The sequence below is a fragment of the Glycine soja genome, chromosome 1, assembly GCF_004193775.1.
Source record: "Glycine soja cultivar W05 chromosome 1, ASM419377v2, whole genome shotgun sequence".
Lineage (NCBI taxonomy): Eukaryota > Viridiplantae > Streptophyta > Magnoliopsida > Fabales > Fabaceae > Glycine > Glycine soja.
Window position 1 is genome coordinate 44918299 of NC_041002.1, and position 17230 is coordinate 44935528.

The following is a 17230-nucleotide window of genomic DNA, read 5'->3' on the forward strand; positions in this document are numbered from 1 at the left end:
AGCGACAAATCAAACATGCATTTAATAGTTATGACTTTCACGTCTCAAAACGTAATTCCAGACATGCTAAAATTATAGTGTTGGTGGAAGGTCACATGAAGAGAAGAGGGGGGCACGTGCACAGTGAGGAATGAAATGTTTAGTATAATATATATTGTTGTGGGCTAGCTTAACGCGGTTAGGGAATCTGCACGTGATAGAGAGGGAATGGGTTATAGACATGCATGGGTTGGAATTGGATTGGCAGTAGCGGATGAATCCATGAAGGGATTCAATTCCATGATAAGCATCGAAAACTGCGAAGGAAGCGTCAAACGTTGTTTAGCTGTCAATCCCTCCAAACCCCTCTCACGGGGCTCCCATTCCATTCTCTTTCTATAATTCTACGTTTTCATCAAATTTGTTTGTGGTATGCTTTCTCTATATTGCCCTTTCCCATTCTCTCTTGAGACGTGCTGAGAGACGTTACACTAACCACATGTGGCGTGTAATTAATGCATAAAACTCAAAAGCTAAATCAAAGTTACAACTAGGATTAATACTCCTGTTGGAGTTTGAATCTAGTATGGAACTACACATTAAATATTTAGTAAAATATTTTATCCTCTATAGTAATTTTATTTCATTTGAACATGATTATTTTTAGTAAAATATGTTATGGTCTATAAATAAATAAATAAATGTAACACCAGGAAATTTCTACCAAACATCTTCAAATTAAAGATTTCATGTCAACTGGCTGTGTTGCTTCAATTGATTATAAGGATTTCACTGGCCGCATGTGAGACCAGGATAACTATTTTTTATGTAAACTTGGATCATTATTCGATTATGTGAATACATCTAAAGTTATGATGAGATCTGAGCATAGTTTGGCTGTATATTTGGAATGAGTATAGGAAGCAATAAAATGTAAATTGAAGCGGTAGATATAGGTTGCTTTCAGAAGATGAGCGCTTGGTAAAAAGGACAGAAACAGAAAAAAAAAAAAAAACATCTTGAAAGCAATTAATTCCATGTTGCTTAGATTGAAATCAAGCAAAGGACGTGAAATATGAATTTATATATTATAAATTATCAATAAAATCATTAATTTTTATGTAAAAAGGGTGAACGAAATATAATACAAGATGAGACTCCTCTTATATTGGTCAACAATTTTCGTTACTAACTTGGCTAGTCTCTTGACTTCAACGCATGTTTTGGGAGTTTTTCTTTACACTTTCTTTTTTCTCTCCATGTTCATGTGAGATATATCAACTATATATAGTTATCATTATAAAGAAGAAAAAAAAAGTGAATCATAAGAAGGTATAAGGAGGTACTGAGTTTTGCATTTAGTTGTTTATGATTAGTGACACCATAATACTTTGGCTTTATATATTTGTCCAAGTCCTTGGGTCTAGAATCTAAAATAGGATGTAGCATAAAGGAAAGATAAATAACAACACAAACTGGTCTTAGTTCTAGTGGAATGACTGAAAAGAAAACCCACTATGTATATATATGGTGCTCCAGTGCATGTTTGAAAACACGATAGTTAGGTTATCACTCCAAACGTACCAATTTGCAATTGAAAATAAAATATTTTTTGGTAACATATTTTTCATATATTAATATTTATTTCTTGAGAAATATCCTATATGGTAAGGCCAATTTCGTAATTTAGTTTTGAAAAGCAGAATTTGCTGTGGGGAATATGTAGGTAGTCGTGAGGGAAACAAACAAGTGATCACAAATATTATTTACACCCACCCTTCCTATATATATATAAAAAAGAAACCCCCTAAGCCTCAGATGGGAAAGGAAAACCATCGAGAAACCAAAAACCAAAATCAATTTAGAGGAAAAAGTTGGAAGAAGCATGGATTCTAGGCGGCGTGGTAAAAACGCATCTATGCAACGCAAGTTGCAACAACTTCGATCGGTTACAAATTCCAGTGCTGTAATTCACTCTACACACTGATTATAATATATATGATGCATATTAACTTCGGTTTTCAATGCTTCTTTAGCACAAATCAAGAGTTTCATTATTTTTTAACTGTTTTTTTTTTGTTAATTTGGCAGGTGAACAAAGCCTCAATTATTGTGGATGCCACCAGATACATAGAGGAGCTGAAGCAAAAAGTGGATGGATTGAACTCAGAGCTAGGAACCGCGGAATCATCAATCTCCCAAGACGAACTACCCATGGTGCTTATTGTTTTGATACTTTTTCTTTTCTTTTTTTTGAAAGCAAAAGAAATCTTATTAAAGGATTACAAGGATATACTCCAACCTGCATACATATATCAGTTACATGACTTACTTTTTTAGACAAAATTTTATAAGTGTTGTGCTTGTGCGATTCTCCAATCAAAATTGGAGTTTTATCTTGATAATTTGCATTAAAAATTATGCATATTATCATGAAACTCCAATTCTAATTAGATAATTAGAGAATATAACTAAAAAATCTAATGAATTGTTTGCAAGTTCTTTCTCTCATTAGATTATAGCATAACACATGTTTAACTCTTTCTATATATTTTGTAAAATTTTCATAGGTCACTGTAGAAACCCTAGAAAGGGGATTCCTCATTAATGTGTTTTCAGAAAGGAATTGTCCCGGTATGCTTGGGGCAATACTCGATGCATTTGAAGAACTGGGACTTGATGTGCTTGATGCTAGGGTTTCTTGCGAAGACACTTTCCAGCTTGAAGCAGTCGGAGGAGAAGTAAGAGAATACACTAGGATATACAATGTCTAATCCCTTCTTATCTTAGTATATATTTGTCCTTCTTTTGTTTTTCCTTTGGAATAATTTTAAGCGTCTAAAATCAGGTCACAATTATTGGCTTAGATACATGATTTCTGAAACTATATATATATATATATATATATATATATATATATATATATATATATATATATATATATATATATATATATATTTATAATCTACTTTACATTTTTTTGTTTCTTTAATATATATTATATAGTATTCTTCTTTTAATTTTTTTCCTTACTAAATAATTTTAACCGTGTAAAATCGATTCACAATTCATTGCTTAGTTGATGGGACGATTAAATTTCTTGTGAAACTTATATACAATAGTAGTTCATATTGTCCTGAAATAAAAACAGTAAATTAAGAATAAGAAAAAAGAAAAAAAAGGAAAATAATCAAAATATCACGCGTGAGTTGTACAATTTTGGTTTGAGCGACATATCTAAAATTCTAGCTTCAATGTCCAAACTCCAAAGTACTGACATAATAATGAGTGTGGCTCCCATATATGGATTCATTTAACCGTGTTCTGTAGTTGGACGGGCCTTGTATCCGCCAATAAAGGAAGAACAACGATACTAATAGATAAATTTTATATTACAAATTATACAATTTAAGAAAAATATAAAGAGGATAGAGAACATTAGATAAGTGATGTGATGGAATAGAAAGAAAAAAAATCCTAGAAAGCACTGTAAAAAATATATATTATAAGTGTTTCATTACTCGTGAAGTAGACAGCTAGATTATACACGTTTTGTCATGGAGTTAACTGGTTAATTGAATGGTGCACCTGAAAATTCTCCTATATGATTGTGATACATGTGTAACACTGGAAAAACCTGTTGGTTTTGCAGAGTCAAGAGAACGAAAGCATTGACGCGCAAGTGGTAAAGCAAGCAGTGCTTCAAGCAATCCAAAACATGGATTAATCGAAGAACACATGTGCTAAGAAGAATGTACCTCAGACTCTCTTAATTTCTTAAAATCTTTGTATTAAATATAAAAGTTACGTACCCAAGCTTAAGTGATGAGAGAATTGAAGTGTGATACTATATTGTGCCAAAATGTAAGTACCACAATGGCCCTTAAATGTGATGTGGCTTCTTCGTTTGTAGGAAAGAATGAATGGACAGGGATCGTCCAGGTTAATTGGTATATTGGTGTTTAATTGGAATCAATGAGTTTGGAAAAAAGAAAAATAATAATAACTACTGTTTTTGTTTGCTAAATACACGCTCATTGTCAACAAGGTTCATTTCGAAGGATTATTTAATTTAGCAACCTATAAAAATTGACAGTATTTTTAATGTTTAAATATTATGTAGTTAATATTTTTAATGGGGTTGTAATATTTGAAATTTGTTATAATATTTATAATACCTGTCTATACAGTTTTTTTTTTTTTTTTAAAAATACCTGTCTATAATGTTATTTTATATAATATGAAGCCATATTAGTTTTCCACCAACATATTAGACTAAAATGAACAAAGGAATTAAACCATTAGAGATTTAAACTTTGGAAGAAATAAATTGATAAAATGGTATTTTACGCGAATAATTAGCAAAAAGATTTTGATATTGCAGAGTAGAACTGGACAAATGGCCGGAAAAAAAATCAGTATCAGTTGAAATTATTACAAATTTTTAGAATATTCTTAAATATAATATGTATGGAAATAATAGAATATCCTAGAACTATAGTGTATATGAATATGGTAGAATAATCTAGAACTATAATGTATTTAAATATAGTAGAACAATCTAGAACTATAAGTATATGTATAAGATAGAAAAATTTAGAACTATCATGATACTAATCTATCATGGAAACTCTAAAAAAATCTAAAGTAATGTAGAAACATTCACTACCATTAAAAGGTTGGTGACTTGAGCCTATAAATAGGCAATTGATATGTTATAATTGATTATCCAAGAAATCAATAACATAATCTTCTTTCTAAAACAATTCTTTAAAACTATTAATTATCAACCTAATAAACTATCAACAGTATCTGTTATTCTGTACTGATGTACAAATAGGCTGCTAGCTGTTCCAAGTAAATGCAAGGGAAACATAATGAGAGAAATGCGGTAGGGTGGCTGAAGTTAGTGAAGCTATACTTCCTTATGTTTAATTTTGTGCTTTATTCCTATTCTCACTTTATTCATTTTAAACTTCAAATTTGTTTTAGGATATTGATCGTTATTAGCTTATTGGTGATTTAAAAGACATGATGGAATTTATCGAAGCAATTTCACAAGGACATTTTTCATTGTTGTATTATTTATATCCTATATTTTTACAGTATTTTATACTGTTATTATTTTCTATTTCTTTCTGTTACATCAATAATATGATGCCATACTTTTCTCTGTTCTTTTCTTTATCTCTTAATTATATAGGTTTAATTTATCGATAAGTCCCTATAGTTAACAATAATTTTAAAAAATCATAATTTAAAAATTTTGCAATTAAATTCTTACTGTAATAACTGTTAAATTAAATATAAATACTTAATTGTATTTTAGTCCCTCAAGTTCAAATTGTATCAATAGATGTTTTAATTTTTATCTTAGTTATAATTAAGTCATAGTTCTTAATAGTGCTAATGTAACAATGATGAGAAAATTGACATATTGTCGGACGTATATATTAACATGAAAATGGTGGGTCTTGTTGAGGTGACATACAAAAATAGGATGAGTGTCATATTAGCATGTGTGCTTTAAACAATAATATGTGATCCTCAGCATCTTTGTTGCATCATCTTGTCAATATCACATTAGTTATCATTTAATGTCACATCATTAAAATTTGTTATATTCTTAATGAAAGACTCTAAGGGAGAGGAATTTGATTGTAAACGAGAAAACAAATTAAAAATTAAAATCACACATTTACAATATTTAAAGAACTTTACTAAAAGTGTAATTAAGCCCATTAGTATATTATTAACAAAGTTATAATGGTTTAGGAATTTAATTACAATTTATTTGAATTATTTACGGTGTTTTTAGTCATGGAGAGGAATAAAAGAAAAGAAGAGAAAGATGCAACAACTAGAAATTGCTTTGATAGTGACTAAGAGTACAACCCATAGTAAGGTCATGTCACTACCTGTGAGGACAATGGCGATTGCTAACGATGATAGTGTTTCCATTTTTGTGGAGTGTCTGTGAATTGTAATCCAAAAAAACAAACTTTTTAAAGGAAAATATGGCACACTTGTATTAATTACCTTGTGACAATGCCATGAAAAAGAAAGAATAACTTTTATTTGAAGTGAATAACAGATCACTAAAATGGGAATTAAATAGTGAACCTTATGAATTATGTGTTTTTTCCCCAAGTTTATTTATTTTATTTTGAAAGGAAAAATAAATATATTAAGGACACAAAAAGTGACCTACAAAAGAATACAGAGAGTAGCACAAAATCAATCAGCCTAACAAAACAGCCATAAGAACAAAGAGAGCATTAAACATAATCACTCAAACAAACTAATTAAAGGCATATTACATCAATTAGCAAAAGAAAGATCCCAAGAACATGGACCTTTATACCTAAACCACATCCAAGAGACATTGAATATTCAACAACACCATAGAAAATAACCTTGTCTTTATGCAACCATAAACACCAGCAAGTAGCATGCCAAAACATAAAATGAAATCTCCTCAGCTTCTTCCCCTGCAAATTGGACAAAGTGGTGTTTCAAGAGATTATGCTGGACCATACAACACCCCAACCAACTATACATACCACACCACACTTCATAGGCAAACCGACACTCCATCAAAAGATGATCCACATCCTCACTATCATGCTCACAGAACACACACCTATCATCATCCACAGACATACCTCTACAGATCAAGGCAGCACCGGATGGAATTATATCTTGAATAAGGCTCCAAGAAAAAGCCAAGACCTTGAATGGAATAACATATTTCGAAAAAATTTAAAAGAAAAACCAAAAAGCATATCATCCATAGTTCTACTTGACAAAATGTGATCATAAGCTGACGCCAACAAGAAGTACATCTCGCCTCCAACACCTCAAACCATCTTGTCCTCCCTATCCCGAGTAAGAACAACATTATTCAAAACTTGGGACAAGTGCTCAACAAGTTCTTCCTCTCAAACAAAAAGTTGCCTCCTCCACGCCACACCCAAACCCATCCTGAGGAAGTCCACCTCCCTATATCTCCCACCCGAACATCCCTATTAATAGAGATATTAAAGGGACGAGGGAACAAATCCATGAGACAACCACCACCCACCCAAGCATCCTTCCAAAACCCAGTGGCACTTCTATCACCAACCTTGCGACTAACCAAACTCGAGAACCACTCACCTCCCCCATCCAAGGAAACTAGATCCCTCCACCACCTTGATGCGTTGTTATCACTACGTAAATTAGGCACTTCAATATAGCCAAATATATAACGAAGCAAGCCACTCCACAAGGCATCCTTTTCTAATAGAAAATGCCACCTCCACTTGGCCAACAAACTGATATTAAAAGCTTCCAAATCCTTCACCCCAAGCCTCCCTCAGCCTTTCGATTTACAGATTATAGGCCAATTAACCCAATAAATTTTCTCATTGTCGAACAAACTGCTCCACTAAAATTTTCATTGGATCCTAGTCAAAGTAGCAATAAGCTTCTTCGATCCTCTAAAAAAAGAGAAGAAGTAGAGTGGAAAATTAGATAAAATCGAGTTCAGCAAAGTTAACCTTTAGCCAAAATTATAAAGATATCAACCCTTCCAACAATATTTTCCTAAAAGAACTCATCACTAGGTCCCACATGGACACCCTACTTGGATTAGCTCCAATCGAGATCCCGAGGAACTTAAAAATCTCCTCAGCTGAACAATGCAAGAAAATACTTTTAGCAAAGTTTACCTTTAACCCTAAGGCAAGCTCGAAACTCCTAAGAATGACCTTAATTGTTAGTATAGAGCAATAAAAGAAGAGAAAGAAATAAAGGGAAGAAAGAAAAAAACACACAGTTTAACGTGGTTCAGCACACAATGTATGTGCCTACGTCCACGGCTACACTAGGAGAACTTTTTATTACTTGCACATAAAGGCTTACAAGGTGTCTCTATATATAACACTAATGAGACACAAGTTTTTACAAACCAAGCGATGTGGGACTAAGACCACACAAGTTTTACAGACTAAGCGATGTGGGACAAAGGAACTAAGACCACAAACTCTAACAATTCTCCCACTTGGGGTCTAAGTTCCAAACTCTAGCAGCTCCTTGTAAGCAATGAGTTCATCGACTCTTTACCTAGTGTAGCGCCTTCATCTTCAATTATCCTTGAAGGCCAACTGAGGCAATGCAAAGCCTCAGTTTGTCAGTTGTAACAGCTTTAGTCAACATATCTGCTGGATTCTCTGATCCTAAGATCTTCAATAAAGATAAGTCTCCATCATTTATCAACTCCCTGATAAAATGGTATCTTAATTGAATATGCTTGCATCTAGAATGGAAGACTGGATTCTTAGCAAGACTTATAGCACTTTGACTGTCACTAAACATTGGAGCATCATCTTGTTCTTTCCCCAATTCATTGAGAAAATTCTTTAGCCAAATCATCTCCTTAGCTGCTTCTGAGATAGCTATGTACTCGGCTTCCGTGGTTGAGAGAGCAACTCTATCTTGAAGTTTAGACTTCCAACTCACAGTAGTACCTCCCAAGGTAAAAATGTAGCCTGTGGTGCTCTTCTTGGTATCAAAATCTCCTCCCAAGTCTGCATATGAAAATCCCTGTAAAGTGAGATTGCCTTTTCTGAAGCACAAACACATCTTTGAAGTACCCTTCAGATATCTGAGTATCCACTTTACACCTTCCCAATGCTCCTTTGCTGGATTTGATAGGAACCTACTGACAACTCCCACTGCATGTGCTATGTCAGGTCTGGTACACACCATAGCATACATCAAACTCCCAACTGCTGATGCATATGGTACTCTTGACATGTAACATTTTTCTTCATCTGTCTGCAAAGATTGCTTCTTTGAAAACTTCAAATGAGATCCCAAAGGGGTATTCCTGGTCTTAGAATCTCCAAGGTAAAACCTGTCAAGCAACTTGTGTATATATTTCTCCTGAGACAGCTTCAAAATTCCTTCTGATCTGTTTCTAAGAATTCTCATACCAAGGATTTGTTTAGCTGGACCAAGATCCTTCATTTCAAAGTTTTCTGCCAACTGCAGCTTCAACCTGTTAATTTCTGCCATACTAGATCCTGCAATCAACATGTCATCAACATACACAACAAGGATAACATAACTATTAGTATATTTTTTAACATAGCAGCAATGGTCCATGTCACATCTTTTGAATCCTGAGTTGCTCATAAACTCATTAAACTTCTTGTACCACTGCCTCGGTGCTTGTTTCAAGCCATACAAACTTTTGTGAAGCTTGCATACAAGATTCTCCTTGCCTGGCACTTCAAAACCTTCTGGTTGGGTCATATAGATGTCTTCCTCTAAATCCCCATGCAAGAATGCAGTTTTAACATCTAACTGCTCCAAGTGAAGATTCTCTGCAGCTACTATGCTCAGAATAACTCTGATGGTAGTCATCTTTACAACTGGAGAGAAGATCTCTGTGAAATCAATTCCTTGTTTCTGCTGAAACCCTTTCACCACAAGTCTCGCCTTGTATCTTCTTCTACCGTCAGATTCTTCCTTTAGCCTATAGACCCACCTATTCTGTAACGCCTTCTTTCCTTCTGGAAATTCAGTTAAAGACCACACGTCTTATTCTTCTGAAGGGATGTCATCTCATCTTTCATCGCTAGCTCCCACTCAATAGTGTCATTCCCCTGTGTAGCCTCATTGAAACATTCTGGCTCACCAGCATCAGTTAACAACAAATAATGCAATGAAGGGGAATACCTATCTGGTGGTACTGAAATTCTGCTGGATTTTCTTGGAGGAGTTGATGGTTCTGGTTCTGACTCAACCTCTACGTCTGTACTCTGGTTTCTGTTGGCTACATCACTTTCTGAAATTTTTTCAAGTGTTGCTTTCTCAGAAATTTCTGACAGTTTACCTGCACATGTAGATTCTGCAGAAAATTTGTCCTTATAAAATAAGTTCTCATTAAAAGTAACATTTCTGCTTTTGATAACTTTCTTGGTTTGGTCATCCCAAAACCTATAGCCATACATGTCAGATCCATAACCAATAAAATAACACTTCCTCGCCTTCGGATCCAATTTATCTCTACTATTAGAGTCTGTCAGTATATATGAAACACAACCAAAAATTCTCAAATGTGAAAGTTTTACCTCCTTTCCAGACCATACTTCTTCAGGCAACTGATAATTCAAAGGAACTGATGGTCCTCTATTGATGAGATATGCTGCTGTGTTTATTGCTTCTGCCTAGAATGCTTTAGGCAAGCCAGATTGGATCCGCATACACCTTGCTCTCTCATTCAAGGTTCTATTCATCCTTTCTGCAACACCGTTTTGCTCAGGTGTTCCTGGTATTGTCTTGATCATTCTGATCCCATGTTCTGAACAGAAGTCTTTAAACTCCTGACTATCATACTCCCCACCATTGTCAGATTTCAGATTTTTAACCTTTAAACCTGTCTGATTTTCAACTTTTGTTTTCCACCTTTTAAACACAGAAAACACATCAGATTTATTTTTAAGAAAATAAACCCATACCTTTCTGGTAGAGTCGTCGATAAAGGTGACATAATAGTGTGAGTTTCCAACAGATTCCACTGGGGCTGGCCCCCAAACATCTGTGTGCACCAATTCTAGCTTTTCAGCTTTCAGAGTCTTCCCTGCCCTTGAGAAACTGACCTTTTTCTGCTTTCCAAGGATACAATGTTCACAAGCACCAACATCAACATGCTTGAGGCTTGATAGCTTACCCTTTGCCGCCATAAGCTTCATTCCTTTTTCACTCATATGTCCAAGTCTTTGATGCCACATGGTTGAATTATTGATAGCCTCAGTAACTGCTACCATATCCTCATCTGCAATCATGTAAAGAGATCCTCGCTTCTTTCCACGAGCCACAATGAGATTGCCTTTTGTTACCTTCCAAGCTCCATCTCCAAAAGTGGTGTGATGTCCCTCATCATCCAACTGCCCTATAGATATTAAATTTCTCTTTAAGGCAGGAATATGTCTGACATTGTGCAATGTCCATAGGGATCCACTGGAAGTCTTGATGTTGATATCACCTCTTCCGACAATGTCAAGAGATTTTCCATCTGCAAGGTAAACTTTTCCAAATCTTCCAGAAACATAGTTAGACAATAAATCTTTAGAGGGAGTAGTGTGGAACGACGCACCTGAGTCCATGATCCATGAATCAACAGGACTATCCAAACTGCAAATTAATGCATCATCAAGTTCATCAGTTGCTGCATTTGCGGATTCATCATCATCGCGCTTCTTGTTTTTGTGCGACTTGTTCTTCTTTGGTGCCTTGCACTGATTGCTAAAGTGAGCTCTCTTGTCACAATTCCAACAAGTAACGTCACTTTGAAATTTTCTCTAACCTTTCCCTCTTGACTTTGATCTGCCTCGACCATTCTGACCCTTCTGGGTAGTCCTTCCCCTGCCTTCAGTATTCAATGCTGAATTGGAAACATGACTGGAAGATTCTCCTGAATCTCTCTTGCGAACATCTTCGCTCAAGATCAAGTCACGGATGTCACTAAGCTTTAATGTGTTCTCCCTTGTAGAACTACTAACTGCAGTAACAGTTGCAGCCCAACTATCCGGTAGTGATGACAATAGAATCAATGCCTTCACCTCATCCTCAAATTTAATCTGCACAGATTCCAATTGGGCAAGAATAGTATTAAACTCATTAATATGATCAGTTACAGAGATACCTTCTCCCATCTTGAGGTTGAACAACCGGCGCATCAAGTATACTTTGTTGGCTGCTGACGGCTTCTTGTACATATCTGATAATGCCTTCATTAAGCCTGCAGTAGTCTTCTCGTTCACGATGTTGAACGCGACGCTCTTGGCTAATGTCAATCTGATCACGCCAAGAGCCTGTCGATCTAGCAAGTTCCATTCTTCTTGCTTCATGTCTTCTGGCTTAACCCCTGATAAGGGCTGATACAGCTTTTTCTGATATAGATAATCCTCTATCTGCATCTTCCAAAAGCTGAAATCTCTGCCATCGAACTTCTCGATCTTCACCTTCCCCTCTTCTAATGCCATTGCTCCCACTGCCTCCTCTAAACTGAGAAGACTCCCACTAATTCCTTTAAACTAAGGAAATCCCGTGGAGTAACCAAAAGCTCTGATACCAGTTGTTAGTATAGAGCAATAAAAGAAGAGAAAGAAATAAAGGGAAGAAAGAAAAAGACACACAGTTTAACGTGGTTCAGCACACAATGTATGTGCCTACGTCCACGGCTACACTAGGAGAACTTTTTATTACTTGCACATAAAGGCTTACAAGGTGTCTCTATATATAACACTAATGAGACACAAGTTTTTACAAACCAAGCGATGTGGGACTAAGACCACACAAGTTTTACAGACTAAGCGATGTGGGACAAAGGAACTAAGACCACAAACTCTAACACTTAATTGCCTATAAGTTGTCCCAACTAGTCTCCCCAAACAAAATCGAATCATCGACATATTGCAAGATAGAGAAAGACACCTCATCATCAACTTTAAGTAACCTAAAGGTCCCTAACTTCACTGACCTACTCACCAAACCATGGACACCTTTAGCCACAATAAAAAAGAGAAAAGGAACTAAAGGATCACCTTGTTTCAATCCCTTTTCTGCCACAAATTCCTTCATCGGACTCTCATTAACTAAGACCAACATCCTACTAGAGCACACAACAACCTTTACCCACTTCCTCTGCAGCTCCTCAAAACAACTAAGATGTGTCATCATATAATCAAGGAACTCCCAATTGACTGAGTTGTAAGCTTTCACAAAATCAATGTTAAAAATAAAGCAACTCCTTTTACCCCTTTTAACAAGATCTACCAACTCGTTTTCCGCCACAACCCCATCCAAAATACTTCTACCAGCCACGTAGTTTGGCAGCTCAAAATAATTGAGCCAAGAACCTTTTTCAATCTCAAAGCTGTATAAAGGGATGGAAGTTAGTTATTTCAGTTAGATTAGTTGGCAATTAGTTAGAATAAAGTTAGTTACTAATTTTGTTAAGCTGGATACAAACACCATGTATATAACCTTGTATCTCTTCATTACCAATAATGAGAATTTGGAGATTTCTTTGCTGCACACAGCTCTCTGTTAATATGGTATCAGCAGAGATACATTTCTTCCGCTTTCTCTGATTTCCTTCTAGCTTTTCTTCTCTTTTTTCGATTCGATGGGAGCCATGGATGATTCCAATCCTTTTTTCATACAAACCAGCTTTTCTTCTGGCGAGAATTATAATTCTTGGAAGAAAGCCATCAAGATGACACTTCTTGGCAAGAATAAGTTTGGTTTTGTGAATGGTTTCATTCTCGAACCTTCATTAGAGCACTCTAGTCATGCTTTATGGCAGCGAAATGATAGCATTGTTGCATCTTGGCTTCTCAATTCTCTTACAAAGGAGATACAAATAAGCATTCTTCATTGTTCAACTGCTCAAGCCATTTGGAATGATCTTAAAGAAAGATTTGAATAGAGAAATGGTCCCTTGATTTTCCAGCTAAAACATGAACTAGCAAATTTGCAGCAGGGTTTTATGTCTGTCTCATCCTATTATTCCAAGTTGTGATCAATTTGGGAATCGATTTTTGAATTAAATCCTGCACATTCATGCACCTGCAATGACATCCGTCCTTGGCATGACTATGCACAGATGGAGTATGTCATACATTTCTTGATGGGGCTCAATGAATCCTATAGTTCAATTCGAGGTTAGATTCTTTCTATGGATCCTTTCCCTTCTATTAATCACATTTTTTCTCTAGTGGTTCAAGAAGAAAAACAGAAAGAAATTGGTATAAATTGGTAGATAATTCCTGTATAAATTTTGTTTCCAAAACTTGTACTCAAGCTATTAATTGGCATAATCGCTTTGGTCATGTATCAGACAGTGTTTTAAAAATATTGAGTAATAAAATTCCTTTTTCCATACCTAATGAGTTCTCCACCAAAAGTTGTTATGTGTGTCCTATTGCTAATTTTCGTAGATTATCTTTCCCTTCTGTTAATAATATTTTTTATCAGCCCTTTGACTTGATTCATTGTGATATTTAGGGACCTTATAAGCATTCAACTTATGCTAACAATTGATACTTCCTAACAATTGTGGATGACTGTTCACAATTTACATGGATTTTTTTGCTCAAAAATAAATCTGAAGCATCAACTGTGATCATGAGATTTTTTGCAATGGTAATGACTCAATTTGCAGCTTCAATCAAATGTCTAAGATCAGATAATGCTTAGGAGTTAGCTCTTACAGACTTCCTAGCATCTCAAGGCACCTTACATCAATTCTCATGTGTTGAAAGACCTCAACAAAATTCTGTTATTGAAAGGAAACATAAGCATTTACTTAATGTTGCTAGAGCATTATTTTTCCAGTCAAAGGTGCCTATTACTTTTTGGGGAGAATGTGTGGTTACTACTGCTTTCCTTATCAACAGATTGCCTTCACCATTGCTGAAACAAAATACTCAATATCAAGTTCTTTATGGTTCTGCACTTGATTATTCCATTTTGAGATCTTTTGATTGCCTTGCCTTTGCAGCTACTTTGAATTCTGAGAGGAACAAATTCTCTCCAAGAGCAGTTCCTTTTGTGTTTGTTGGTTATCCACAAGGCATCAAGGGATACAGGTTGTATAACTTTCATCCTAGGAAATTTTATGTTTCAAGGGATCTAGTCTTTCATGAGAGCATTTTTCCTTTTCAAACTTTACCAAATTCATCTTAAGAACATGATTTCCTTAGTGAATTAGCTATTCCCTTACCTATTCCTGAATCTATATCCTCAACCATTCAACCTAGAGCCATCGACACCAATATTTCTGAACCCAATAGTTCTCCTGACACAAATAATCTGCCTGTTCAGTTATCTGATTCTACAGTTGATACTACCATTAGTACCTCATCTACATTGCCTTCTCCTCCTTTAAGAAGATCCATTAGAACATAAAACCCTCCACCTTATCTTCTTGATTACATTAGACCGCAACCTAGACAAAGATCTCATCCTATCCAGAACAATTGCTCTCTAGTCCATTTCAACCCCCCTTATAAGGATTTCATTGCTCAAGTTTCCACCATTTATGAGCCACAATTCTATCATCAAGCTGTCCCTTTTCCAGAATGACGCCAAGCCATGACTGCTGAGATCAAAGCTTTGGAATCCAATAACACATGGACCTTAGTTCCCCTTCTAGTTGGAAAACAATGCATTAGCTGCAGGTAGGTGTATAAGGTGAAATTCAAACCTGATGGCATTGTGGATCGCCACAAAGCTAGATTGGTAGCTAAGGGCTACACACAACAGGCTAGCATTGATTTTTCTGATACTTTCTCTCCAATTGCTAAATTTACATCAGTTAGAGTTCTTTTGGTTGTTGTAGCTGCTAAAAACTGGTCAACCTTACAACTTGATGTGGATAATTCTTTCCTTAATGGCAATCTATTTGAGGAAGTTTATATGGAACTTCCAAAAGGGTACAATTCAGTTGATAAAAATCTTGTTTGCATACTCAACAAATCCATTTATGGCCTTAGACAAGCTTCTAGACAATGGTTTTGTAAATTCTCAATAACATTAATTGCTAATGGTTTCTCTCAGTCAAAGAATCATTATTATCTCTTTACCATTGGCAAAGGTGCTTCCTTGGTTCCTTGAAATATTTTCTGGGTCTGGGAATTGCAAAATCCAGCAAGGGCATTGTCCCGACTCCGCGAAAATATGCTCTTTCTCTGTTAGAAGATACTGGCTTCCTTGGCTGCAAACCATCTTCTCTTCCAATGGATCCAAATTTAAAGCTTAGCATGCTCAATGGTGAATTACTACTTGATCCCTTAATGTACAGGCGTTTACTTGGTAGCCTAATGTATCTAACTATTTCAAGGCCAGATATTACATTTGATGTTAACAAGCTAAGCCAGTACATGCAGAATCCAAGGAAACCTCATCTATATGTTATGCATCATCTTCTCCAATACATCAAAGGTACTCTAGGTCAAGGTCTTCATTTTCCAACAAGTAATTCCTTCAATTTGTCTGCCTATGCAGATGCTGATTGGGGAGGATGGTTGGACACACGCAGATCCACATTTGGTTCCTGTGTGTTTCTAGGAGATGCTTTAATATCATGGAAGTAAAAAAAACAACCCACTATGTCTAAATCTTCAGCAGAGGCGGAATATCGAGCACTTTCCTCAGTCTCCAGTGAAGTCATTTGGCTAAGATGACTTTTACTCCACTTTGTGATTACCATCCCATCTGCCATGCTTTTCTGTGATAGCAAATTTGCCATTGATTTAGCATCCAATCTAGCTCACCATGAACGATCCAAACACATTGATATTGATTATCACTTCATTCATGAGTTAGTGTAGTACTCCAACATACTCAAGCTTGTTCATGTGAAATCTCAACACCAAGTTGTCGATGTCTTCACAAAGCCTTTACTGCTTCTAGCTTTCTCTTCCTTTATCCGCAAGTTGGGACTCATTAACATTTACTCTCCAACTTGAGGGGGGGGGGGGGGGGGGGGCTATTAAAGCTGTATAAAGGGATGAAAGTTATTTATTTCAGTTAGAGGTTAGTTAGATTAGTTGGCAATTAGTTAGAATAAAGTTAGTTACTAATTCTGTTAAGCTGGATACAAACACCATGTATATAACCTTGTATCTCTTCATTACCAATAATGAGAATTTGGAGATTTCTTTGTTGCATCTAGCTCTTTGTTAATAAAAGCCAGCAATTTAGAAATAATTTTATGAGGATCGTTCATGGTGATCGCCTTTAGGAGCACCCCCGATGAAAAAAACTCACGCATCATCTCTATCACATCATCTTTCAAAACCTCCTAGCTTGGCATGAAGAAATTGAAATTAAATTCGTCTGTTCTTGAACTTTTGTTGTAACATCCCTGATTGTCAATTTTTTGGCGGCTCACATATTACGACACTTTATATGATGACATTTCACACGGTAACATTTCACTCAACTCCTGTTAGGGATGTTACATTTGTCCCCATTACAACTCCAAACAACATCCTTTATCTCAATTTCACTAAAAGGCACCACAAGAGAAGAACTATCTGAAGCAAATACTTGTTTAAAAGGAATACTTGCCAAAAGTCGACGCTCAAAACAAGACCCCGAGAAAGTTGTCTGGAAATGGTGAACAACTACTTCCTTCACCCCATAGACATCCTCAATCCACTACCCTTCAACCTTAAGGCCAACCAACTGA

At 35.7% G+C, this 17230-nt stretch overlaps 2 protein-coding genes across 2 annotated transcripts; both read left to right on the top strand.

Moving 5' to 3' along the window:
• Nucleotides 1–1779: 1779 nt before the first annotated feature.
• Nucleotides 1780–3932, top strand: LOC114416735. The gene is made up of 4 exons (XM_028381721.1): nucleotides 1780–1945; nucleotides 2071–2196; nucleotides 2550–2720; nucleotides 3632–3932. Exons 1-4 carry the CDS (start codon nucleotides 1865–1867, stop codon nucleotides 3704–3706), a joined length of 453 nt encoding a protein of 150 aa, XP_028237522.1. The 5' UTR covers nucleotides 1780–1864; the 3' UTR covers nucleotides 3707–3932.
• An 11197-nt stretch (nucleotides 3933–15129) lies between these two features.
• Nucleotides 15130–16130, top strand: LOC114382557 (uncharacterized mitochondrial protein AtMg00810-like). The gene is made up of 2 exons (XM_028342103.1): nucleotides 15130–15215; nucleotides 15632–16130. The coding sequence occupies exons 1-2, from the start codon at nucleotides 15130–15132 to the stop codon at nucleotides 16128–16130; spliced, it is 585 nt and encodes a 194-aa protein (XP_028197904.1).
• The last annotated feature ends 1100 nt before the right edge of the window (nucleotides 16131–17230 follow it).